This window comes from Pseudorasbora parva, chromosome 8, assembly GCF_024679245.1.
Source record: "Pseudorasbora parva isolate DD20220531a chromosome 8, ASM2467924v1, whole genome shotgun sequence".
Lineage (NCBI taxonomy): Eukaryota > Metazoa > Chordata > Actinopteri > Cypriniformes > Gobionidae > Pseudorasbora > Pseudorasbora parva.
In genome coordinates, this window is record NC_090179.1 from 42666717 (window position 1) to 42693926 (window position 27210).

The 27210-nt window shown below is 41.0% G+C and overlaps 1 protein-coding gene across 1 annotated transcript in view; it reads left to right on the plus strand.

The window, feature by feature from the left end:
• LOC137084561 (zinc finger protein 420-like) overlaps positions 1–21873 on the plus strand; it is a 31347-nt gene extending 9474 nt beyond the window's left edge. The window contains exons 4-11 of the mRNA XM_067450852.1: positions 8914–9035; positions 9096–9250; positions 11015–11090; positions 11328–11605; positions 11936–12171; positions 13102–13219; positions 20416–20500; positions 21000–21873. Coding sequence (XP_067306953.1) covers positions 8914–9035; positions 9096–9250; positions 11015–11090; positions 11328–11605; positions 11936–12171; positions 13102–13219; positions 20416–20500; positions 21000–21853 — 1924 coding nt within the window. The 3' untranslated portion in view covers positions 21854–21873. The remainder of the gene's footprint in view (positions 1–8913; positions 9036–9095; positions 9251–11014; positions 11091–11327; positions 11606–11935; positions 12172–13101; positions 13220–20415; positions 20501–20999) is intronic.
• Positions 21874–27210: the final 5337 nt, after the last annotated feature.

Here is a 27210-nt window from a genome sequence, read left to right on the forward strand (position 1 = left end):
AATTGTGTGTTAATTATTCATGTTAAGACCATTTCATTATTCATTAATTGGAGGCTTACTTAAAGAAATACCTAAATAACTGAGCCTGGAGAGACTGGACACAAATGTAACAAGAAGTTATTTTTCAATATATGAAACCACCTCAATTTGAGTTTTTAAATTCATAATCACAACTTCAGAAGTGGGAAATATCAGAAATTTCAGATAACGTGATGACATAAGATCTGTAACCCAGAGGTGGGGTCTCCAGTCAAATGACTTTACTGGAGTCACATATTCAAGGACTTCAGACTTGCTTGACTAAATGAAGAAAATTAATTGACTTTAAGTTGAGATCCAGTGACTGACTTTATGAGATTCTGAAATTGACTTTATGACAACTAAAGTAATTAAAGTCGTTTTTTTTTATCATCGCAATTGATGAACAAAATGTGAGCTACAGAACCACCGACACCAGATCAGAGTCTGTGTGATTGTGTGATGGCCAAATTGTGATGGCTAGACGACCGGGTCAGAGCATCTCCAAAACTGCAGCTCTTGTGGGCTGTTCCCGGTCTGCAGTGGTCAGTATCTATCAAAAGTGCTCCAAGGAAGGAACAGTGGAGAACCGGCCACAGGGTCATGGGCGGCCGAGGCTCATAGATGCACGTGGGGAGCGAAAGCTGGCCCGTGTGGTCCAATGTCAGGGGTCTCTCCTCAACCACCACCAGTGTGCAGCTCCACTTGGATGATGTGACGGCAGCCACAGTACAACGGCGCCAGTGCTCACCACACACCAGCGATAGGTGGAGAGGAGAAGGGTGAGAGACCCAATTCAGTGGATGGGGATGATTAGGAGGCCATGATTGGTAAGGGCCAATCAAGGGAATTTGGCCAGGACACCGGGGTTACACCCCTACTCTTGTACGAGGAGTGCCATGGGATTTTGAATGACCACAGAGAGTCAGGACCACGGTTTAACGTCTCATCCGAAGGACGGTGCTCTACATAAATACTTAAATGATGTGTAAGTGAAAAATAATCAAATTATCATCCAATAACTTCTAAACCATCTGATGTGTTTTATTTATTTCATCATTTAATTTTTTTTAAAGGTGCACTATGTAGTATTTTTGCAGTAAAATATCCAAAAACCACTAGGCCAGTGTTATATATTTTGTTCAGTTGAGTACCTACAATATCCCAAATGTTTCCAACTATTTGTAAATTGTGAGAAAATTACTCAGCTTTACAACACTCGGTCCTGCTCTGCTTCACACTACAGTAACGTTAATAACCGCATCCATGAACGTGATTTGAGTCCTATTTTCCACCGGCTGTGAGGTGAAGACCACATGTCCCAAGATACTGCGCTCAAACTTTGCGTCATCAAATTACACATTTGTTTTGAATAGGTGCCCTCCAGTGGACGGAAAGTTGCATAGTGCACCTTTAAGATAACGTACAACACTTTGTAAATCTTTTGCATACCATTTAATCATTTATGAATGTATGTATATGTCATGTTCTCTTTACTGTCGACACTTCCTGCTTCGCTACTGTTCGGACGCTCTTGCTTACTGCTCCGCGCTTTGCTCTATCGCTTCTATATTTTATCTCTAATTTTAACTTCAGCAAATCAACACAGTGCTCTAACAACAAAGCTTGACTTCAACGATAAAACTAGAAACTCTGTTGACTGGATTACTACAAAAAAGTGGAACATTTCATCCGACCAGCCTCACGCTGCCATCAGCTTACATTCCGGAAGGGAAAACACAGCTGCCTACTATCGAAAGGATAAGAAAATGCCTCCTCTAGCTAAGGAATCTTCTTGCTGCACAAACTGCCACAGACTTTTACAAAGGATTGCAGTTCTTGAAACAAAGTTATTTGCGGAACCACCAAACCGGACGAATCACACAGCAGAGCTTCATCATGAACGCCCTCTGCACACAGCCGGTGAGTCCCATAAATTTAGTGCTACTCAACAAATAGAGAAACAAGAAACTGATCGACACACTAATCGATGGCACAAACAGGGGGCAAGACCCAAACGCACTCGAGACATCAGATTGTCACGAGCTTCATATATTGCTGCCGTTGCATGCTCTACCCCAGACACAAGGATTGCAAACACTAGTTTCCGACCACCATCGATACATCTCGAAAACAGATTTGAAGTATTAATGAATGTGGGTGAGGAATCCCCAAACGTGATGAATATGATCGAACACAGATTGCATCAGCCCGCAGCTAACAGGCGCTCAAGGTTGAGCAGACAGCGGCCCTCAGCTCAGAGCACAGCCGAGCCAAGGACTCTGATAGTGGGTGACTCTACAGTCAGAAACATTCGCAGCAGAGATACAACTACATGCTGCCTTCCACAAGCAACCATTTCTGATGTAAACAGGGAAATTGAGAACATTCTGATGAAACATAAGACTGCAAATCAACTTAAAATTCATGTGGGGAAGAACGATATTCAGAGAGAGCAGTCAGAACTCATGAAGTCGGACTTCAATGAACTTTTTGAAACACTTAGAAAACTGAAAGTTCAGCCGTTCATCAGTGGACCACTGCCAGCAAGAGGAACAAATAGATTCTCACGGTTGCTTGGGCTTAATACATGGCTGCAAAAAACCTGTAACATGAATGGAGTGAACTTCATTGATAACTTCAATCTCTTCTGGAGTCAGAGACAACTGTTTACATCAAATGGCCTCCATCCAAACAAACTTGGTGCAAGAGTGCTAAAGGACAATATTTATTTTTCCCTTCATCATCCTTCAGCTGTGTGTTTTAACCCACTCAACCTGATACAGAGTATGGATGACCACAGGACTTCATTTCAGCTCCTGAATGGATACTCGGCTGACACATCCCACAAGGACAATGAGAACTCCACACAGCCACAACAATTGCTCATGGACACACTCCCAGCTGAGCCCTGCCCACAGAGCTCACTACAGACAGACTGTGAAGGATTAGAACTGCTCCAAGATTCAGCACCTAAAGATGACTTTCTTGAAAATGGACAGCAAAGCCAGGACAACATACTTCAACTTCCGATAACACCAGAGCAACAGCCCCTCTCACCGGACATGTCATTCCTCTCTCCAGCATCCCCGCATCTGGGCTTCTCAGAGAAAATGGAGGAACTGATTTTTGTTGGAACTAGACTATCACACTCAATTGCTGCGAGCCCCCAGATATCAACCAAAAAGCGTCGAGCCCCACAACCACCAAAGCCTGTGGGCCCAGCTCCCCCTCCTCCTGTGAGATTTCTTCGGTCACAACGCCAGGGCCCACACCCTCCTCCATCTGTAGGTGAACCAAAAACAACTGATTCCAGCTCTCAGTGATGTGTTTTGGGTCCCCGCTATGATAACAGTAACTTTATCAAATGTTTACAAAACAAGTGGGAACCCAGTGTTCCTGCCTCTTTCTCTATCTCTGTTCTGTTACGTGAAAGAAAGTCTAAGGCCTTGTCAGGCCGTTTAACAAACCAATATAATCTGCTGCCTGTTTACCTGTCAAACTGAGACTAATGTGGGTGAAAAAATTAATACTGTTAAGTTAGCACTTTTAAACATCTGTTCACTTAAGAACAAATCATTCCTAGTCAGCGACTTAATAACCACAAACAACCTTGATTTTTTGCTTCTAAATGAAACGTGGTTAGAAGAAAACTGTAGTGCAACAGTCCTCAATGAAGCAGCCCCTCCTAACTTTACTTTTATGAGTGTTTGCAGAGCAGTTAGGAGAGGTGGGGGTGTTGCTGCTCTTTTTAAAGATTTCTATCAATGTAAGCAAGTGTCATTTGGTAATTATTTGTCTCTAGAATATATGGGTATTGTGTTAAAAGGTTCTCCACGCATCCTGCTTATCATTGTTTACAGGCCTCCAAAGTACTCTCCTGCCTTTATTGAGGAATTTACAGAACTGTTATCAATAATTTCCTCAGAGTTTGACTGTTTTGCTATTGCTGGGGATTTTAACATTCACATAGATAATATTGAATCCAGTACAACAAAAGAGCTCATGACTGTTCTTAACACTTTTGATTTGACACAGCATGTAAATGGACCCACACACAATCGTGGACACACTCTAGATTTACTTATCAGTAAGGGTCTAAACATTTCATCGATTGTTATTAAGGATGTGGCACTGTCTGATCATTTCTGTATTTTCTTTGACATATCAATCTCTCCTGCCATTGAAGCTAGATCTGTCTCTGTCAAAAAGAGATGCTTAAATGAGAACACTAATGTGCTGTTTATGAAGGCTTTAAAGGCACCATGGAGAAACTCAACAGTAGTTCAAATAAAGAAAAGACAATGCAGAAAATCTGAACGAAAGTGGCGGAAGACAAAACTTGTAGTCCATTATAACATCTATAAAGACAGCCTTCATGCTTTCAATGTTGAACTAGGCAAAGCTAGACAGACCTTCTTCTCAAATATTATAAACAAACACATAAACAACACGCGCACTCTTTTTGCTACTGTAGACAGACTAACAAACCCCCCGAGTCACATTCCCAGAGAAATGCTCTCAGACAGCAAATGCAGTGAGTTTGCTTCCTACTTCTCAGAGAAAATCAAAAATATCAGAAAGGCGATCAGCACATCCTCTAGTTGCTCTGGGGTCAGTCAGATCATACCAAACCCTCGGAAAATTACTATGTCTGATTTCGAAACAATTGACTGTAAAATTTTAGAAGACACAGTACAGCATCTTAAAACATCAACCTGCGCCCTTGACGCACTCCCCACTTATTTTTTCAAAAGTGTGTTTAACTGTTTGGAAGCAGATCTCCTAGAAGTGGTGAACTCCTCACTTCTCTATGGGACTTTTCCAACCGCCCTTAAAACTGCAATAGTTAAGCCTCTTCTGAAAAAGAGAAATCTAGATAACTCCATACTGAGCAACTACAGACCAATCTCAAATCTCCCCTTCATAGGCAAAATCATCGAAAAAGTTGTTTTCAATCAACTAAACAAATTCTTAAACTCAAACGGATTCTTTGACAATTTTCAATCTGGTTTCCGAACCGCATCACAGCACAGAGACAGCGGTCATAAAGATTATAAATGATATTCGCTTAAACACTGATACAGGCAAAACATCAATTCTGGTTCTACTCGATCTCAGTGCTGCATTCGACACTGTTGACCACAACATACTTCTAGACAGGCTGGAAAACTGGGTCGGGCTTTCTGGGATGGTCCTCAGATGGTTCAGATCATACTTAGAAGGGAGAGGTTATTATGTGAGTATAGGAGACCATAAGTCTGAGTGGACGTCCATGACATGCGGAGTCCCACAAGGGTCAATTCTAGCACCTCTCCTGTTTAACCTGTATATGCTGCCACTGAGCCAAATAATGAAAAAGAACAATATTGCTTACCACAGCTATGCTGACGACACCCAGCTCTACTTAGCACTGTCACCTAATGACTACAGCCCCATTGACTCCCTGTGCAAATGCATTGATGAAGTTAACAACTGGATGCGCCAAAACTATCTTCAGTTAAACAAAGACAAAACTGAAATCATTACATTTGGAAACAAAGATGAAATTCTCAAGGTGAACGCGTATCTTGAGGCTAAAAGCCTGATAACAAAAAATCAAGTCAGGAATCTTGGAGTGATTTTAGAGTCCGACCTGAGTTTCAGTAGTCATGTCAAAGCAATAACTAAATCAGCATACTATCATCTGAAAAATATTGCAAGGATTAGATGTTTTGTCTCCAGGCAAGACTTAGAGAAACTGGTTCACGCTTTCATCACCAGTAGGGTGGACTATTGTAATGGACTTCTCACTGGCCTTCCCAAAAAGACCATTAGACAGCTGCAGCTCATACAGAATGCTGCTGCCAGGATTCTGAGCAGAACCAGAAAATATGACCATATCACACCAGTCCTCAGGTCTTTACACTGGCTTCCAGTTACATCTAGGATCGATTTTAAAGTTCTACTACTTGTTTATAAATCACTCAATGAGCTAGGACCTCAATACATCGCAGATATGCTGATTAAATACAAACCCAACAGATCACTCAGATCAGCAGGATCAAGTCAGTTAGAAACAGGGCCGGCGTTTGCTATAGGCGAGCTAGGCGGTTGCCTAGGGCGACAATTGTGTTAGGGGCGCGAGCGCGCTCTAGTGCCGCCCATTACTTCCCATTAAGCATAGAATCGGAACAAGCGAAATACAACATAATGTTTATTAAAAATGATCCTCATAGGGCGCCCCCTCAGCCACACGTTTAATTACTTATCAACCTGATTATTAGATTGAATTGATGGTGATTATTGATTATTGGTTCAGGCGTTAGGTCAGGCTCATCTTGCGCGTTCATCAAAAATGAGGCGTCTAAACCCCACGGATGCACAGGGACGGAAAAAGAGCAAAAAAGAAAGGAAGAAAATCGAATTTATCTCAGCCAATAAGTTGTCAAACAAAATAAAATTACTTAGTATTATCAATCTTATCAACTAATGTTTATTTTATAAATATTATTAATATTGTCACTAAGCTATCACTTGCTAGTTTTCTACATATTACTATATGTATTGCAAACAACTTCACTGACAATAATCTACAATAACCTACAGGGATGTCATTTAAATATCAAAAGTCCAGTTCGGTATAAATATGGATAACGTATGCATGTTATTTATGAAAAGTACAAACGCTCTCTGCGTGGGCGTCGGAAGGAAATACATACGGCCTCTTGTTTTTTTTTTTTACTGGAGCAGCCTAACGAAAGATGCCTTATTATTTACATTAAACAGAAATATGCTGTGTTCACCAAATTCTCTACAGTGGCTGTGGTGTAGGGGTAAGACGCACGGCATCAAGATTTGATGCAGATCGATCAGAGGTTCAATCCCGCCTTTTGCCACACTCGCTCTATTCCCTTTTCCCATCACATTTCAGATCGGAAAGGCATTTATTTTCAATAAAAAGTGAGAAAATGTTTGAAAAGTGGAAATAAAGCGTTGAACATGTTTAATAATAAGTGCTTCTCGGTTAGGGGTAGGCCTAGGAAAACAGACATGTGCTGAATTAGAGACGATAAAAGTGAGTGGGGTGGGGGGCGCAAAACTTCATCTCGCCTAGGGCAACCAAAGAGCTAGAGCCGGCCCTGGTTAGAAATACCAAGAGTTCACTCAAAGCAAGGAGAGTCTGCCTTTAGCTATTATGCCAGCCGTAGTTGGAACCGGCTTCCTGAACAGATCAGATGTGCTCCAACAGTAGCCACATTCAAATCCAGACTCAAAACACATCTGTTTAGCTGTGCATTTACTGAATGAGCACTGTGCCACTGTACGTCCGACTGATTGCACCCTATCTTATCTTATCTTATCTTATCTATGCATCATTTTTTAAATATTTTTTTTTATAACTGTTTTAGTTTACCTGTCCTTTTCTTTGGTTATCATCATTTTATTATTTTTAATTCTCTTTACATTGTATTTTTTTTCTTATGCATTTTTTAGCCCTATTTTAATTCCTTTCTATGTAAAGCACTTTGAATTGCCATTGTGTATGAAATGTGCTATATAAATAAACTTGCCTTGCCTTGCCTACTTGGGTCTGTTCAAAGAACACGAGATGAGAGCACCATGACTGTTTTATCATCAGTTTTAATGCAGCACCGAACACCCTGTCAGACTTCATACACCACAACTCCGTAATGTCCCCGTCCTCTAGCGGGACGCTGCTGTAATATCATCAAACGAACATACAATTACTACAACAGTATGCATATACTTCAATATACCAGTATTTTTTAAAAGCACATGTTATGGTCCCATTTATTCTTCTTCATTATTTATCATTATTTACTATTATCATTATTCTTTATTAGTAATATTATGAATAATCATTAGATAATATATTTTATATATTATTATCAGTATGTTTATTGATTGTGGTTTGATTTTCTTCTGAGGGTGAACTCCGCCCCTGTACACCTGTCGCTCGTTTGTTAACGAGGTTTGGAGTCGGATATATGAGGGGAGAAAAAGAGGAGATGGGAGAAGACCTGAGTGCGTGCTGTTGTGTGATTCTGGCTGCCTGACCGAACCCCGTCACCCGATGAAACATCGTTGGGGACAGCCTGTGTTCCCATGGGCTTTGTGTATACTCTGACATCGTGGTAGCTGACCAGCTGTGACGTTTGTCTTGTTTTCCTTTAATTATATTTGTTAGTGTTTTGTCTGTTTGTTTATGTTTGAGTGGATATTGTTTCTAAACCATTCAGTACTCGACACGTGAGCGCCGTATGGTCATTAATAAATGATTTTCAATGGCACTTTCTGTTTCGCGTGTCCTTTTGTGTTGCTTACCCCCTTTCACGAGCATTCTTCTCAGTGGGGTTCGTAACATAAATGGGGGCTCGTCCGGGATCGTTTAATTATGAGTAATTGTGTCTCGAGAGTTTAGTTGTAGGTAATTAAATTGATTTGTTTGGTCCGGATTGAAGGATTGTCCTACACATACTCCGGTTATTTAGAGTGAGTCAACAGGACTGTGCTTAGCGCCAGTTCTGGCTACGACTTGCTGTTTATTGTTTTCTTTATTATTTTAGTTTGTTGTGTTTGGAGGTATTCCGGGGGAGAGAGTAATCTCTTAATCGGTACCCTCCGAAGACTAGTTAGGACTGAGTTAGATTTCTGGGTAGGTAGGTAGGTCCGGAGTGTGTGGATTTTCCTTTGTTTCCACTGTTGTTTTTTTTGCTTCCATATGGCAGCTTTTGACTTAAACAAATTTATAGATCACCCTAGTGTTGAGGGGTTAGAGACATGTCAAAAAAATGATTTGGTTCTGATCGCTCAGCACTATGAGGTTTCTGTTTCAAGAACACAGCGTAAAGCGGACATAAAGGCTTGTATTGTTTCTGCTTTGATTGATAGAGGTTTTTTCTCTGCGATGGAGGCTGTTCCTAGGGAAGCAGCTGGTCCAGTGATAAGTGTAGCGGGAAGTCCGGCTGTACGAGTGCCGGTCGGTGTCCAGGTAACTCCAGTGACTGTGGGCGGTGAGGTAGGTCCACCCTTTTCTCTGCCTAAATTTGAACCCATTTCTCTTTCACCTGAAGCATCACCTGACGTTCGTTCAGATTTGCGCTTGAAAGTTCGTTTAGCTCGTCTACAATTAGAGACTCAAGATCGAGCCCAGGCGAGACAGGATGATTTAAAACGTCAGCTTGAAATGTACCGAATTGATGCTGATACAAGAGTGCGTCTGCGGCAGGTAGAATTGCAGGCTGCTCAAGAACTACCTAATCCAACGATTTCTAAAACACCTGTAAATTTGGGTGATAGCTCTGAAGTTGGGGCAGGTCCATCAGATTCGAGTACTGTTTCTGGTGGCCCTGTTTCAGCAGGAAATGCAACCGAGTCTGTAGTACTGCCGGCCGTACATTTTGACGTGGCTAAACATATTGCCCTGGTCCCACCTTTCCGTGAGAAAGAAGTTGAAGCTTATTTTCAAGCATTTGAACGAATTGCGAGTGCTTTAAGGTGGCCAACTGAAGTTTGGGCCTTAATGTTACAGTGTAAATTAATGGGTAAGGCACAAGAAGTGTGCGCTTCTCTTTCATTAGAGGAAGGTGTCCGGTATGAGGCGGTGAAAGCGGCGATTTTGAGGGCGTATGAGCTGGTTCCCGAGCATTATCGACAGCGTTTTCGTACTACGAAGAAATTAGTGTCCCAAACTTATGTCGAGTTTGCTCGTGAAAAAGGAATTTTGTTTGATCGTTGGGTTAAGGCATGTAAGGTGGCGGATTATAATTCTTTGCGGGAGCTTATGTTGATTGAGGAATTCAAGAACTGCATTCCAGAGCGCACTGCTCTGTATTTAAATGAACAGAAAGTTAGTACGGTGCAGCAAGCTGCTGTGTTAGCAGATGAATATGCCTTGATGCATAAACCTTTGTTTTGTAAACGTTCAAATGACGCTGTAGGTGCAGTCCTAAACGAGACTGTTGTTGAGGCGAGAAGTAAATGGGTTCCTACTAGTCCGAAGTCTGGGATAGAGTGCAGATATTGTCGAAAAATGGGACATGTGATGGCTGACTGTCATAGTTTAAAGCGGAAACAAGAGAGACGAGATGAGAGGCGAGATGTTTTGCCAGTTCAACCTCGAGGTTCTGTTTTGGTGAAAACCGTATCGTCCCCTAATTCTATTCTTGATCCTTGTTTTCAGCCTTTCGTGTTTGAGGGATGTGTGTCTTTGAGTGATGGGGTCGAAAGCCGAAGACCAGTACGAATTTTGCGTGACACTGGGGGGTCTCAGTCCTTTATTCTCTCAAACACTTTGGATTTTTCTGCGTTTTCTAAATGTGAAACAGGCACGATTGTGCAGGGCATTGAAATGGGGTTTGTAACCGTTCCTCTTCATCGAATATGGGTTACTTCTGAATTAGCGTCTGGATGTTTTGAAGTTGCAGTTCGGCCCTCGTTACCTGTGAAGGGTATTGATTTTATAATGGGAAATGATATTGCCGGTGGTAAGGTCATGCCGTTCGCTAAAGTAACTGAGGTTCCATGTCGAGATATTTCAGACATTTTTGGGAACAATGTATTTCCAGAGTCTTTTGATGGGGTTAAAGCGACGAGTTCACCCGTTGGTTTGGAGGTGGTTGCTGATGCTGCTATTACACGCGAAGCCTTGATTGAGGAGCAGGGAAAGGATCCGACCTTACAGAAATGCCGTGCTAGTGCTGCGGAGGGGTTCTTGCCGCTGCGTAATTCACATTTCTATTGGAACGACTCCGTGTTAATGCGGGAATGGCGTAATGTGCCGAGTGATGAGCACGGGGATAATTGGAGTGTGGTGCATCAAGTTGTAGTTCCCATGAAATTCCGACAGTCGGTGTTAAGTTTAGCTCACGACCATCCTTGGTCAGGACACCTTGGAATTAACAAGACCTATATCAGAGTGCTTCGTCATTTTTTTTGGCCGGGGTTAAAGAGTGATGTCTCTAAACATTGTAAAACGTGCCATATTTGTCAGGTGGGGGGGAAGCCTAATCAGGTGGTGCCCCCTGCTCCTCTCTGCCCTATACCCGCTGTGGGAGAGCCGTTTGAACGTGTGTTGGTAGATTGTGTGGGTCCTCTTCCCCGCGCTAAGTCTGGTTGTAGATATTTATTGACGATTATGTGCGTGGCTACTCGATTTCCAGAAGCGATTCCTTTAAGGAGTATCACTGCTAAGTCAGTGACAAAAGTGCTTACGAAGTTTTTCACGACTTTTGGGTTACCAAGAGTCGTGCAAACGGACCAGGGGTCAAATTTTTTATCTCGCATTTTTCGTAATGTGTTAAAAGCTTTAGGAGTGTCTCACGTAGTGTCAAGTGCCTACCATCCTGAGTCTCAAGGGGCTTTGGAACGCTGGCATCAGACGCTGAAAGTGAGTCTGCGTAAATACTGCATCGAGACTGGGAGCGAGTGGGAGGAGGGAGTTCCTTTCGTTTTATTTGCGGTGCGTGAGGCACGACAGGATTCGTTGGGATTTAGCCCTTCAGAATTAGTGTTTGGACACGAAGTTCGTGGGCCTTTAAAAATGTTGAAGGAGGAACTTCTCTGCATGAGTCCTTCTGAGAAGGTGAGTGTGATTGATCTTGTTTCTCGTACTCGGGAACGTTTACGAAATGCTTGTACCGCGGCGAAAAGAGCTCTTGCTCATGCACAGACGAAAATGAAGCGCTGTTTTGATCGGAAGGCAGTGGTGAGAGAGTTTCTACCCGGGGAGAAGGTTTTGATATTAATTCCTATTCCGGGGTCTACGTTCACTGCGCGATTTTCAGGTCCCTACGTGATTAAAAGCAAAGTGAATGAGACGAATTATGTAATTCATACTCCTGAACGGAGGCGGAAAACTCGTCTATGTCATGTAAATATGTTAAAGCCGTATTTGTCCCGTGCTGAGGTTCAGGAAGAAATCAGTGATGTTTCTGAGGGAATTGTTTCCTCCGGGGAGTTATCGACCGAGTCAAAGGAGAGCGTGTCGTTGCTTACTGGTACTTTGCCTACGGATGACGGGGATGATGGATTGGAGGTATCCATGGAGGTCTTAGGAGGTGGTTGTTTGAAGAACTCTGAAGTTTTATCCACCCTTCCTTCTCAATTATCGTACTTGTCTGTTGAACAGCAGAAGGACATAACGGAATTGTTGGATAGTTTTGTAGAGTTGTTCAATGATGTCCCCCCGGGTACTTCTGTTATTGCGCATGATATTATTGTTGGTAACGCATTACCCATTAAGCAACATGCATATCGTTGCCCAGTAAGTAAAAGAGAAGAAATGAAATGTGAAGTGACTTATCTGTTACAGAATGGTTTTGCGGTACCGAGTAGTAGCCCTTGGAGCTCACCCTGTGTGTTGGTGCCAAAATCTGACGGGTCGTTCCGTTTCTGCACTGATTTCAGGAAGGTAAATGCGGTCACGATGCCTGATGCCTTTCCGTTGCCGCGTATCGATGATTGCATCGATAACATTGGGACGGCGAGATATATTACAAAGTTAGACCTTCTCAAAGGCTATTGGCAGGTGCCTTTAACTAAGCGTGCTTCCGAGATCTCTGCGTTTGCCACCCCTGATTCTTTTCTTCAATATACGCGTATGGCCTTTGGCCTGCGAAACGCACCTGCAACGTTTCAGCGTTTGATGTCCATGGTTTTGGGCGAAGTTCCTAATTGTAATGTCTATTTAGATGACGTAGTCGTCTATTCGTCCACCTGGGCTGACCATCTATCGAGTTTGTATGATGTGTTTCGCCGTCTTTCTGCTGCATCTCTCACGTTAAACCTGAAAAAATGTGAATTTGCTAAGGCTTCTGTTACCTATTTGGGGAAGCAGGTCGGAAATGGGCAGGTACGACCCCTGGATGGTAAGGTGGTCGCGGTTCTTGAGTATCCGGTTCCGACTACGAGGCGAGAGCTGCGCAGATTCCTTGGAATGGTAGGATACTACCGGTGTTTTTGCAGAAATTTCTCGAGTGTTGTGGCTCCATTGACTAGATTGTGTAGTCCTAAAGTTGCTTTTAGCTGGACTGATGAGTGTCACCAGGCATTTTTGTCTGCTAAGTCTTTGCTTTGCAGTGCCCCTGTTCTTTCGGCTCCAGATGTGTCCGGTACGTTCCAGCTGGAGGTGGACGCCAGCGCCGTCGGAGCGGGAGCTGTTCTCTTACAAGAGGGTGCTGATGGAATAGCTCACCCAGTATCCTACTTTTCTGTTAAATTCAATCGTCATCAGCTAAATTACTCAACTATAGAGAAGGAAACTTTAGCACTTTTACTGGCATTACAACATTTTGATGTTTACGTGGGGGCCAGCAGATTTCCTGTTATGGTTTATACGGACCATAATCCGTTGGTTTTCTTGAGTAAGATGTACAATCACAACCAACGCTTGATGAGATGGGCGTTAATGGTACAACCGTATAATCTAGAGATTCGTCATAAGAAGGGATCTGAGAATATTGTGGCCGATGCTTTGTCACGGGGTTAAACTTTTGGTCAGAACCAGTTTATTGAGACCTGGTTCTGTTTTTAGGTGGGGAAGTGTTATGGTCCCATTTATTCTTCTTCATTATTTATCATTATTTACTATTATCATTATTCTTTATTAGTAATATTATGAATAATCATTAGATAATATATTTTATATATTATTATCAGTATGTTTATTGATTGTGGTTTGATTTTCTTCTGAGGGTGAACTCCGCCCCTGTACACCTGTCGCTCGTTTGTTAACGAGGTTTGGAGTCGGATATATGAGGGGAGAAAAAGAGGAGATGGGAGAAAACCTGAGTGCGTGCTGTTGTGTGATTCTGGCTGCCTGACCGAACCCCGTCACCCGATGAAACATCGTTGGGGACAGCCTGTGTTCCCATGGGCTTTGTGTATACTCTGACATCGTGGTAGCTGACCAGCTGTGACGTTTGTCTTGTTTTCCTTTAATTATATTTGTTAGTGTTTTGTCTGTTTGTTTATGTTTGAGTGGATATTGTTTCTAAACCATTCAGTACTCGACACGTGAGCGCCGTATGGTCATTAATAAATGATTTTCAATGGCACTTTCTGTTTCGCGTGTCCTTTTGTGTTGCTTACCCCCTTTCACGAGCATTCTTCTCAGTGGGGTTCGTAACACACATGGTGACAAGGGAACATCAAAAAAAAAAAATGTAATAAAAAATGAAAGGTTGATTCACACTCAAAGAGGCTGCTCATATTTGTGTTTTATATTAGGTATGTTTTCTATGTGTAACTATTTTCTTGTATATTGTGATTTCTCTGATCAATTTCCATTTGATGCTCCTCTTTGTCCCTTTTTGATCCCCTCTAAGAGGAATAAAAGATAAAGCGAAACTGCTGCCCGTGTATTTATACATAAATCTACACAATGCAGAATTAAGTCTCTCATAACTGGAGCCACCGGTTGCACATTAAATTTTTTTTTTCTTCATAGACATCATTTATTTATAAATTAACACATTTCTCACATTCACTTCAGGTTTTTGAAAGAATATTGTTGACTTGTGCCATCCATAGGCTCTGTATAATAAATGTTATAAAACTGTTATAGCTAATTCTGAGAAAGGAACAGATTTTAAAACATAGATTTCAAAGGTTTGTCTCAGCTTAATAAATTAAAAGAAACGGGATCTATATTGGAATGAGACAGATGTTTTCAGGAGCTCGGTTAACGGAGCTGCTGTTGTTTCTCTCGGTTATTTTTTTTGGAGTAACCGAGCGCCCCCCGGAGGAAACAAGCGAGTAACATTTGCTGCACAATGAAAGCGGTAGGTGTTCACGACAGCTGAGAGCGCGTTTGCGGCAGCTGAAGATGTGAAGACAGATGAGAGAACGGACAAACTACAAGAGGTAAACAAACACTTAACTAACGTCATATGCTGGATTCAGTCAACATTTGATTGAATATATGTGTAAGGTTAGTTAAACATGTTGATAACACAAATAACAGTTGGATGTGAATGTTTGTATAAATATCTACATAGTTCATATTGTTAGATTAACAAGCACAAGAGCTGTGAAAAATAGCCAAGCACAAGAGCTGTGAAAAATAGCCAAATAGTGTAGGAATATATGACAAACACTTAGATCATAATATTTTACTGCAGTTATATTCACATTTTGACTGTAAAAAAATGACAGAATTAAACCTTGGCTCATTAAAAATCTGATATGTGATAGACAGACAAATAGGGTATCACTTTCTGTTTTCAGTTATTAAATCAGGGTTCACTTCAATGTTCACATTTATCCTCCTAGAACTGATTCTAACTTCTTAATAGTTTTATTTCAGACCTGATGGAAGTGAAAGAGTAAAGACAAGAACTGAAGTGAAATTTCAAAGGTGATGATCCTGTAGTTTTCAGCAGATCTCAGACTTCGCCAGTATCTTTGCGAGGGCTGTGCCAAGTATGCGACCGCACAGGGCCTCGCGCAAAGTAGTTAAGTGACAGCTGACTTGATTTAAAAAGCCAGTAGTTAAAGTTTTTGTTTTTGTCCTTCAAAACACTATAATAATTAAAAAGACATAGCTTAAAATGTGTACCGTGATGCTATATTATTTTGCTTGTTTTATTATTATGCAGTAACTTACAATATTTTCCTTTGCATGAGACTGCGCATGTGACAGTAGCTGAGCTTCCATTACAGATTTGCATAAACCTTTGCGGTATTTACTAAATGTCAATATAAAACTATTGCGAAATGACAGTGTTTCCATTAACCGATCTTATTTGACTAAAACTTGTTTTTTTCCTCTCACGATTAATTATTCCACATATGTTGGTAGGTTTATGTATATTCCAGCCTCCGCACTAGCCATTATTTTAATTGAAGGAAACATAGGCGTTATTCAAGCATTAAAGGTCCACTGAAGTGCATTGAAAAACGCTGCATTATTCAATGTGTTGACGTAATTTCCCCTGAAACAGCTCCAGCTGTTAGCTGCTCCTCCTCTTTTTTTGAAACAACCAATAGCGTTTCATTAATATATAGTTTGACTAGAGCCTTTCTGTTTGGTAAAGCCAGTTTCCTCTAACCAATTATTATCATAATCTCCATATCGTTTTGAAATGCAGCATTCTGTGCAGAATTCAAATGGGTCCGATATGTTTTGTTGTCTGGGCCGACTCGCACATATCCGCGCTGCGCTCTCGTGTCTGCAATCTAACTTTAGACTAGAGCCGTTGGAGTGTGTTCGCGCTGCTGCGGTGCGTGAAACTAACGTGAAAACAGACTTCATTCGCCTCAACTGAAAGCATATTTAAACTGAATCGTTTCCTATCACATATACAGTATTGTTCAAAATAATAGCAGTACAATGTGACTAATCAGAATAATCAAGGTTTTTCGTATATTTTTTTATTGCAACGTGGCAAACAAGTTACCAGTAGGTTCAGTAGATTCTCAGAAAACAAATGAGACCCAGCATTCATGATATGCACGCTCTTAAGGCTGTGCAATTGGGCAATTAGTTGAAAGGGGTGTGTTCAAAAAAAATAGCAGTGTGGCATTGAATCACTGAGGTCATCAATTTTGTGAAGAAACAGGTGTGAATCAGGTGGCCCCTATTTAAGGATGAAGCCAACACTTGTTGAACATGCATTTGAAAGCTGAGGAAAATGGGTCGTTCAAGACATTGTTCAGAAGAACAGCGTACTTTGATTAAAAAGTTGATTAGAGAGGGGAAAACCTATAAAGAGGTGCAAAAAATGATATGCTGTTCAGCTAAAATGATCTCCAATGCCTTAAAATGGAGAGCAAAACCAGAGAGACGTGGAAGAAAACGGAAGACAACCATCCAAATGGATAGAAGAATAACCAGAATGGCAAAGGCTCAGCCAATGATCACCTCCAGGATGATCAAAGACAGTCTGGAGTTACCTGTAAGTACTGTGACAGTTAGAAGACGTCTGTGTGAAGCTAATCTATTTTCAAGAATCCCCCGCAAAGTCCCTCTCTTAAAAAAAAGGCATGTGCAGAAAAGGTTACAATTTGCCAAAGAACACATCAACTGGCCTAAAGAGAAATGGAGGAACATTTTGTGGACTGATGAGAGTAAAATTGTTCTTTTTGGGTCCAAGGGCCACAGGCAGTTTGTGAGATGACCCCCAAACTCTGAATTCAAGCCACAGTACACAGTGAAGACAGTGAAGCATGGAGGTGCAAGCATCATGATATGGGCATGTTTCTCCTACTATGGTGTTGGGCCTATTTATCGCATACCAGGGATCATGGATCAGTTTGCATATGTTAAAATACTTGAAGAGGTCATGTTGCCCTATGCTGAAGAGGACATGCCCTTGAAATGGTTGTTTCAACAAGACAATGACCCAAAACACACTAGTAAACGGGCAAAGTCTTGGTTCCAAACCAACAAAATTAATGTTATGGAGTGGCCAGCCCAATCTCCAGACCTTAATCCAATTGAGAACTTGTGGGGTGATATCAAAAATGCTGTTTCTGAAGCAAAACCAAGAAATGTGAATGAATTGTGGAATGTTGTTAAAGAATCATGGAGTGGAATAACAGCTGAGAGGTGCCACAAGTTGGTTGACTCCATGCCACACAGATGTCAAGCAGTTTTAAAAAACTGTGGTCATACAACTAAATATTAATTTAGTGATTCACAGGATTGCTAAATCCCAGAAAAAAAAATGTTTGTACAAAATAGTTTTGAGTTTGTACAGTCAAAGGTAGACACTGCTATTTTTTTGAACACACCCCTTTCAACTAATTGCCCAATTGCACAGCCTTAAGAGCGTGCATATCATGAATGCTGGGTCTCATTTGTTTTCTGAGAATCTACTGAACCTACTGGTAACTTGTTTGCCACGTAGCAATAAAAAATATACTAAAAACCTTGATTATTCTGGTTAGTCACATTGTACTGCTATTATTTTGAACAATACTGTATAGTGTTGGGCTGGGTATTGTTCAAAATCGTTCGATCCGGTGCCAATTTAGATACCTCAGTTTCGATACCGGTTCCTAATGATACTTTTTTCGATACCATATGCAACCGTCTAGCAGCACAAGCTAACGTACATAAAGTGGTAGTCAACTTATGGAGATGCAGTCGGTTTAAGTACAGAAATTACACTTAACTGTTAAGTATTTCCCCGAGCACAAAGAATTTTTCTGATTGTTGCGGCCTAAAATGCCTGATGTTGCGGCCACTTTTCCTAAAAGTTGCAATGTTTTTCGGCATTTGTTTTTGTAGGTTAAAACGGCAACGGTAGATCAGTTTTTACTTAGTGCTCATATTATGCTGTTTCCCTGTTCTTTATTGTGTTATCTTTTTTTTTTATGTTATAGGTTTACAAAGTGAAAGCCCAAAGTGCACCCCAAAGGGACTTACCATGTCCCACAGAAAACATTGTTCACCATCTGCTCTATTGTAGCCCAGCCTTTACTTCAGAGACAAATGTGCTCACTTTGTAACACACATTACAGGTCCTTCTAAAAAAATTAGCATATTGTTATAATGTTCATTATTGTCCATAATGTAATGATAAAAATTATACTTTCATATATTTTAGATTCATTGCACACCAACTGAAATATTTCAGGTCTTTTATTGTTTAATACTGATGATTTTGGCATACAGCTCATGAAAACCCAAAATTCCTGTCTCAAAAAATTGGCATATTTCATCCGACCAATAAAAGCGTTTTTAATACAAAAAAAGTCAACCTTAAAATAATTATGTTCAGTTATGCACTCAATACTTGGTGGGGAATCCTTTTGCAGAAATGACTGCTTCAATGCGGCGTGGCATGGAGGCGATCAGCCTGTGGCACTGCTGAGGTGTTATGGAGGCCCAGGATGCTTCGATAGCGGCCTTAAGCTCATCCAGAGTGTTGGGTCTCGCGTCTCTCAACTTTCTCTTCACAATATCCCACAGATTCTCTATGGGGTTCAGGTCAGGAGAGTTGGCAGGCCAATTGAGCACAGTAATACCATGGTCAGTAAACCATTTACCAGTGGTTTTGGCACTGTGAGCAGGTGCCAGGTTGTGCTGAAAAACAAAATCTTCATCTCCATAAAGCTTTTCAGCAGATGGAAGCATGAAGTGCTCCAAAATCTCCTGATAGCTAGCTGCATTGACCCTGCCCTTGATAAAACACAGTGGACCAACACCAGCAGCTGACATGGCACCCCAGACCATCACTGACTGTGGGTACTTGACACTGGACTTCAGGCATTTTGGCATTTCCTTCTCCCCTTTTGGAGCACTGAGCAACAGTCCAGTGCTGCTTCTCTGTTGCCCGAAAGTGGCTTGACCTGGGGAATGCGGCACCTGTAGCCCATTTCCTGCACACGCCTGTGCACGGTGGCTCTGGATGTTTCTACTCCAGACTCAGTCCACTGCTTCTGCAGGTCCCCCAAGGTCTGGAATCGGTCCTTCTCCACAATCTTCCTCAGGGTCCGGTCACCTCTTCTCGTTGTGCAGCGTTTTTTGCCACACTTTTTCCTTCCCAGACTTCCCACTGAGGTGCCTTGATACAGCACTCTGTGAACAGCCTATTCGTTCAGAAATTTCTTTCTGTGTCTTACCCTCTCGCTTGAGGGTGTCAATGATGGCCTTCTGGACAGCAGTCAGGTCGGCAGTCTTACCCATGATTGCGGTTTTGAGTAATGAACCAGTCTGGGAGTTTTTAAAAGCCTCAGGAATCTTTTGCAGTTCTTTAGAGTTAATTAGTTGATTCAGATGATTAGGTTCATAGCTCGTTTAGAGAAACTTTTCATGAAGAAATGAAAAAAATGTGTTTATGTTACATATAACATCAGTTACTGAAAATGCTGTCATTTCGCAATAGTTTTTTTTAAATTGACATTTAGTAAATATAGTAAAGCTTTTGTGCAAATCTGTAATGGAGAGAGCAGTTCAAACAAATTGAAGTGGATTCAGGGTTAGTTTTTGCAAAAGCGTTTGACCCATTCATAATTTAGAACATAATTTAGGCGTCATAATGTGCGCAGTTCAGTTAAAGTTTAACTTCTTGAACCAAATGCTGTTCAACTTAATTTACTTTTTTTTCCCCTTAAATATCAACATAAATACAAATTGTTCACTATAGCAATAGTAGACTGCCGTTAATATACCTGGGCCTCGCACCCCCCTTGCGACGGGGCTGGACATCACCATAATGAATGAGATAAAAACAGGGAACTTTTGGCTTTTCAGCAGCTCAGTTAAACATTATGGCCTGTTCTTTTTAAATGCAGATTGAATCAGAACGCAGTGATCACAGTTCACACCTGCAGTGAAGACCCGCCCACAACAATTCCCCAATAAATACTGGGAATATTCACATCATCCTACAAGAGAAGGACAAACTCCAGGTGTAGCAGCTGAACTCTGTGTGACTGTTAAAGATGGAGTTTATTAAAGAGGAGATTGAAGACATGAGTGATCCAGAACCATCCAGAATAAAACATGAAGATACTGAGGAACAAACAGGTTGGTGTCCATTCTTGATTCTTCATTGTTTACAGAACCCCGCACATGACATGCAAGGAAAAAAGGTAAATAGTGCGCACGATTTATCAAATCTTGCGGACGTTTTACTAATTCGTTCCCTAAAATAGTGTAAAATAGTGTGCACGATTAAAAAAATCGAGGGAATGAATTAGTAAAACGTGCGCACAATTTATAAATCAAGGGAACGAAATAGTAAATTGTGTGCACGATTTAGCCTACTACTATTTTACTGCATGTAATGTGCGGGGCTCCATACTTGACTGATTTGGTAGATGCAAATGAATCAGCAAATAGATGGTAAATGATAGAGAAATGCATCATAACCTTGTATATAGTTCTTGATAAGCATATTGTTAACTATATTAAAAATTAAATTACTTACAACTTTGCCACATGAATGATCTGATACCTGATCTCTGTTGCTTTTTGCTGTTAAATCAGGGTTCACTTGAACTGATTCTAACTTTGTGTATTTTAGACCAGGTGGAAGTAAAATGGCAAAGACAAGAAGTGAATGAAGAGGAGGAGGAACATCATAACTTTAAAACTCAAAGAACAAAAGCCAAAAAGCTGCACACCTGCACTCAGTGTGGAAAGAGTTGCACACAAAGAGGACACCTTAATATACACATGATAATTCACACGGGAGAGAAACCGTATACATGCACTCAATGTGGGAAGAGTTACACACAAAAAGGACACCTTAATACACACATGAGAATTCACACTGGAGAGAAGCTGTATACTTGCACTCAATGTGGGAAGAGTTTCACACAAAAAGGAGACTTTAACACACACATGAGAATTCACACTGGAGAGAAACCGTGTACATGCCCTCAGTGTGGAAAAGATTTTATTTCATCGTCAAATCTTAAACGACACCTTAAAGTTCATTCAGATGAGAGACCTCATGTGTGTTCTCACTGTGGAAAGAGTTTTTCATGGCTGGACAGTCTTAAACGGCACCAGAAAACACATAATGAAGTGAGAGAGTATATGTGCTTTGACTGTGGGAAGAGCTTTACTAGAGATGGCTGTCTGAAACAGCACCAAAGAATTCATACTGGAGAAAAACCTTACAAGTGCTCGTATTGTGACCAGAGTTTCACTCTATCTGGGAACCTGAAATCACATGAGCGAGTTCATACTGGAGAAAGACCTTACAAGTGCTCATACTGTGACAAGAGTTTCACTCAGTCTGGAAACATGAAAGAACATGAGCGAGTTCATACTGGAGAGAAGCCGTACTGCTGTACTCAGTGTGGGAAGAGTTTTAGACATTCAGGTAATCTAGTGACTCATATTAAAAAGTGTTGTTCTGTGTCACAGTGAGCAAATATTTTCTTCAGATCAAAAATAAACTAGTGTTGTTGTGAAATGCCACAAGATTATTGCTTTATTTAATTATTTGTGTGAAGATCATTGAATTATTCCTTGATTGGACCCTTACTTGAACTACCAAAATTAAAAGAGACCGGAAACGTATGTAACAAGAAGTTATTTTTCAATATATTAAACAACTCCCTCAATTTGAGTTTTTAAATTCATAATCACAACTTCAGAAGCGGGAAATACGAAATTTCAGACAACATTTGAAGGCATAAGCTCTGAACACCCGAGGTGGGGTCTCCAGTCAAATGACTTTACTGGAGTCACAAAGGACTTGAGACTTGCTTGACTAAATGAAGAAAATTAATTGACTTTAAGTTCAGATCCAGTGACTGACTTTGAGATTCTGAGATTGACTTTATGACAACTAAAGTAATTAAAGTGTTTTTTAAATCATCGCAATTGATGAACAAAATGTGAGTTACAGAACCACCGACACCAGATCAGAGTCTGTGGGATTGTGTGATGGCCAAATTGTGATGGCTAGATGACCGGGTCAGAGCATCTCCAAAACTGCAGCTCTTGTGGGCTGTTCCCGGTCTGCAGTGGTCAGTATCTATCAAAAGTACTACAAGGAAGGAACAGTGGAGAGCCGGCCACAGGGTCATGGGCGGCCAAGGCTCATTGATGCACGTGGGGAGTGAAGGCTGGCCCGTGTGGTTTGATCAGAAAGACGAGCTACTGTAGCTCCAATTGCTCAAGAAGTTAATGCTGGTTCTGATAGAAAAATGTTAGAATACAAAGTGCATCGCAGTTTGTTGCATATGGGGCTGCATAGCCACAGACCAGTCAGGGTGCCTATGCTGACCCCTGTCCACCGCCGAAAGCGTCAACAGTGGAACGTGAGCATCAGAACTGAACCATAGAGAGATGGAAGAAGGTGGCCAGATCTGATGAATCATGTTTCCTTTTACATCACGTGGATGGCCGGGTGTGTGTGGGTGGCTTACCTGAGAAACACATGGCACCAGGATGCACTATGGGAAGAAGACAAGCCAGCGGAGGCAGTGTGATGCTTGGGGCAATGTTCTGCTGGGAAACCTTGGGTCCTGTCATCCATGTGGATGTTACTTTGACATTTACCACCTACCTAAGTATTATTGCAGGATCTTCCAGCAGGATAAAGCTCCTGTCACAAAGCAAAAAGTGTTCAGGAATTGTTTGAGGAGCACAACGAGTTTAAGGCGTTGACTTGGCCTCCAAATTCCCCAGATCTTAATCCAATCGAGCATCTGTGGGATGTGCTAAACAAACAAGTCTGATCCATGGAAGCCCCACCTCGCAACTTACAGGACTTAAAGCATCTGCTGCTAACATCATGGTGCAAGATACCACAGCACAACTTCGGGGGTCTAGTGGAGTCTATGCCTTGACGGGTCAGGACTGTTTTGGCAGATAATGATCCTAAAATATGTTTTACATAAATACTTAAATGATGTGTAAGTGAATCTGTAATTATCATCCAGTAACTTTTAAACCATCTGATCTGTTTGATTTATTTCATGATTTAAATTTATTTTACGCTACGGGACGCTGCTGTAATAGCAACAATTACGAGCAACGAGCATACAATTTATATATTTTAGATTCATTGCACACCAACTGAAATATTCCAGGTCTTTTATTGTTTTAATACTGATGATTTTGGCAGACAGCTCATGAGAACCCAAAATTCCTGTCTCAAAAAATGAGCATATCATGAAAAAGTTATCTAAACGAGCTATTAACCTAATCATCTGAATCAACTAATTAACTCTAAACACCTGCAAAAGATTCCTGAGGCTTTTAAAAACTCCCAGCCTGGTTCATTACTCAAAACCGCAATCATGGGTAAGACTGCCGACCTGACTGCTGTCCAGAAGGCCATCATTGACACCCTCAAGCGAGAAGGTAAGACACAGAAAGAAATATCTGAACGAATAGGCTGTTCCCAGAGTGCTGTATCAAGGCACCTCAGTGGGAAGTCTGTGGGAAGGAAAAAGTGTGGCAAAAAACGCTGCACAACGAGAAGAGGTGACCGGACCCTGAGAAAGATTGTGGAGAAGGACCGATTCCAGACCTTGGGGGACCTGCTGAAGCAGTGGACTGAGTCTGGAGTAGAAACATCCAGAGCCACCGTGCACAGGCGTGTGCAGGAAATGGGCTACAGGTGCCGCATTCCCCAGGTCAAGACACTTTTGGGCTACAGAGAACCAGCACTGAACTGTTGCTCAATGGTCCAAAGTACTTTTTTCGGATGAAAGCAAATTTTGCATTTCATTCGGAAATCAAGGTGCCAGAGTCTGGAGGAAGACTGGGGAGAAGGAAATGCCAAAATGTCTGAAGTCCAGTGTCAAGTACCCACAGTCAGTGATGGTCTGGGGTGCCATGTCAGCTGCTGGTGTTGGTCCACTGTGTTTTATCAAGGGCAGGGTCAATGCAGCTCGCTATCAGGAGATTTTGGAGCACTTCATGCTTCCATCTGCTGAAAAGCTTTATGGAGATGAAGATTTTGTTTTTCAGCACGACCTGGCACCTGCTCACAGCGCCCAAACCGCTGGTAAATGGTTTACTGACCATGGTATTATTGTGCTCAATTGGCCTGCCAACTCTCCTGACCTGAACCCCATAGAGAATCTGTGGGATATTGTGAAGAGATAGTTGAGAGACGCAAGACCCAACACTCTGGATGAGCTTAAGGCCGCTATCGAAGCCTCCTGGGCCTCCATAACACCTCAGCAGCGCCACAGGCTGATCGCCTCCATGCCACGCCGCACTGAAGCAGTCATTTCTAAAAAAGGATTTCCGACCAAGTATTGAGTGCATAACTGAACATAATTATTTGAAGGTTGACTTTTTTTTGTTTTAAAAACACTTTTCTTTTATTGGTCGGATGAAATATGCTAATTGTTTGACACAGGAATTTTGGGTTTTCATGAGCTGTGTGCCAAAATCATCAGTATTAAAACAATAAAAGACCTGAAATATTTCAGTTTGTGTGCAATGAATCTAAAATATATGAAAGTTTAATTTTTATCATTACATTATGGAAAATAATGAACTTTATAACAATATGCTAATTCTTTGAGAAGGACCTGTATACGACAATTCACCATGACGTCACAACAGTAATAAACGTTCTTCCGGGTGGCAAAAGCCGAAGCGTTCCTATGGCAACGCTAGTATTCAGACATAGTTAACATGATTATTGAGGGACCGATTAATTAATTCAGGAGATAGCAATACATGAAATGCCTAACCTTGGTCTAGTAGATGTAGTGCTAGTCTAATACCACAATTTTTAAATGAGCTTCAGCCTACCATTGAGTAGTTATTTTAGTGACTGTTGCTGTTTGAATTACAATATGTTAGGCTATTGTAGATAGTCTATTTCCCTGTTCTCTGCTTTTCAACAAATCCTTTGCACACATTTTTTCTTTATTTTTTGTATCTGAAGCTATAGCAGCAACATTGAAAGTTCCGGTGTCTGTGTTTAACACGAAACCTTGTGTGATTGCGGCCGGCTCGCGGTGCAGTCATGCTGTTTCCCAGCTGATTTGATGCAATGATCCACTTTAATGACTCGTGGCATCTGCAATATCTCACAAACTCCCGATGTTAAAATATGTTATATTTATAATTTTATATGGAACTAATCACTACACCTGTCAGTCATGTAAACATCCATTATTGATATAAAATAGCCGAAATCACATGAACAATCGCACAAAAACCTTATTCCATAGTTATCGTGTGTTTATTAGCTTCTTAGTTCACGCGTAGAAATTTAGAATAGGCCCGTTCGAGCCAGAATGAGGAAATGTCCGAGACAGTAGGAGAGAGGTCTGCGCATGTTTTAACTCTTTTATATCGAATAATTCCGTGAGAAATGAATAGAATTGGTATTCTGTATAACGAAATATTTTGCAAACGTGATATGTCAATATTTCTCCAAGTATGAGGACTTTTAAACTAAGAGCTAAACTGAAAGCTGTTCTTTGCGATCTCTGTGAACACAAATGAGCCAGTGAAGACGAGAGAATAAAGTGCGTCTGATAATCTATTCAAAATATCGTTCATAACGGATGGATAATAATGCACTCCTGACATAAATTAAGAATTGAATGTCACTGCAACCCAGTTTTATCATAAACAGTGTTCAAATATCAAAGCTGGAGTCTCTTTCTGATGATACTGAGTTTGTCCAGATAATGTGTGATGAGCAGTGAATGTTGAACAATAGTAATCTGAGGCCGTATATGATCTTTGAATCGTAAGGGGTTAAAAGAGATCTAAAGTTTACTAATATTAGTCTCGAAATTCCCCAGCTGAAGATAATTATGCTCTGCTATGATTTTGTAGATGGACCATTTTGAGAATACTTCTCTGTAGCGCCACTTTTGACGAGGTCCACTCGCTTTAGCCTCCTCACCCACAGGTTTTGCTGCATATATTTACTTCTTTCTGAATGAAATCGATAAAATCCTACACCTTTTCCTGTATATCTGATGGCGCAACCCCAAACACAACACGTTTTCGTCATAGTTTCAACTTTAAACAACAGCAATGTTCTTAACTATGTTACTATTTACAGTAGCCGGCTGATCTCTTCAGTTTGTCAGTAAAAGCCGCTCGCGTTCTGCCACCCGGAAGTATCTTGAGGCGATTGTTTACAAACATTCTGAAATGGTCTATACCGGTAGTCATGTTTTGAGAGCACATGGTGACAAGGGCACATCATATTTATTTTATTAAAAAAACAAAAGGGTGATTCACACTCAGATTCTGTTCATATTTGTGTTTTATATCAGGTCTGTTTTCTATGTTAAGCTATTTTCTTGTATATTGTGATTTCTCTGCTCAATTTTCATTGCTTGCCCCTTAGCCCTTTTGAATTTTGGGAGAAAACAAGGGTGATTCCCCCTCTAAGAGGAATAAAAGAAGAGGGAAACTGCTGCCTGCTGTCCGTGTATAAATCCATAAATCTACAAAGCACATAATTAAGTCTCTCATAACTGGAGTTACCAGTTACACATTAAAGATTTTTTCCATAGACGTCATTTATTTATAAATTAACACATTTCTCACACTCACTATTTCACTTCAGGTTTGTGAAATAATATTGTTGACTTGTGCCATCCATAGGCTCTGTATAATAAATGTTATAAAACTGTTATAGCTAATTCTGAGGCAGGAAAATATTTTAAAACATAGATTTTAAAAGTTTGTCTCAGCTTGATAAATTAAATGAAGCTGGATCTATACTGGAATGAGACAGATGTTTTTAGCAGCTCGGTTAACGTGGAGCTGCTTTTGTTTCT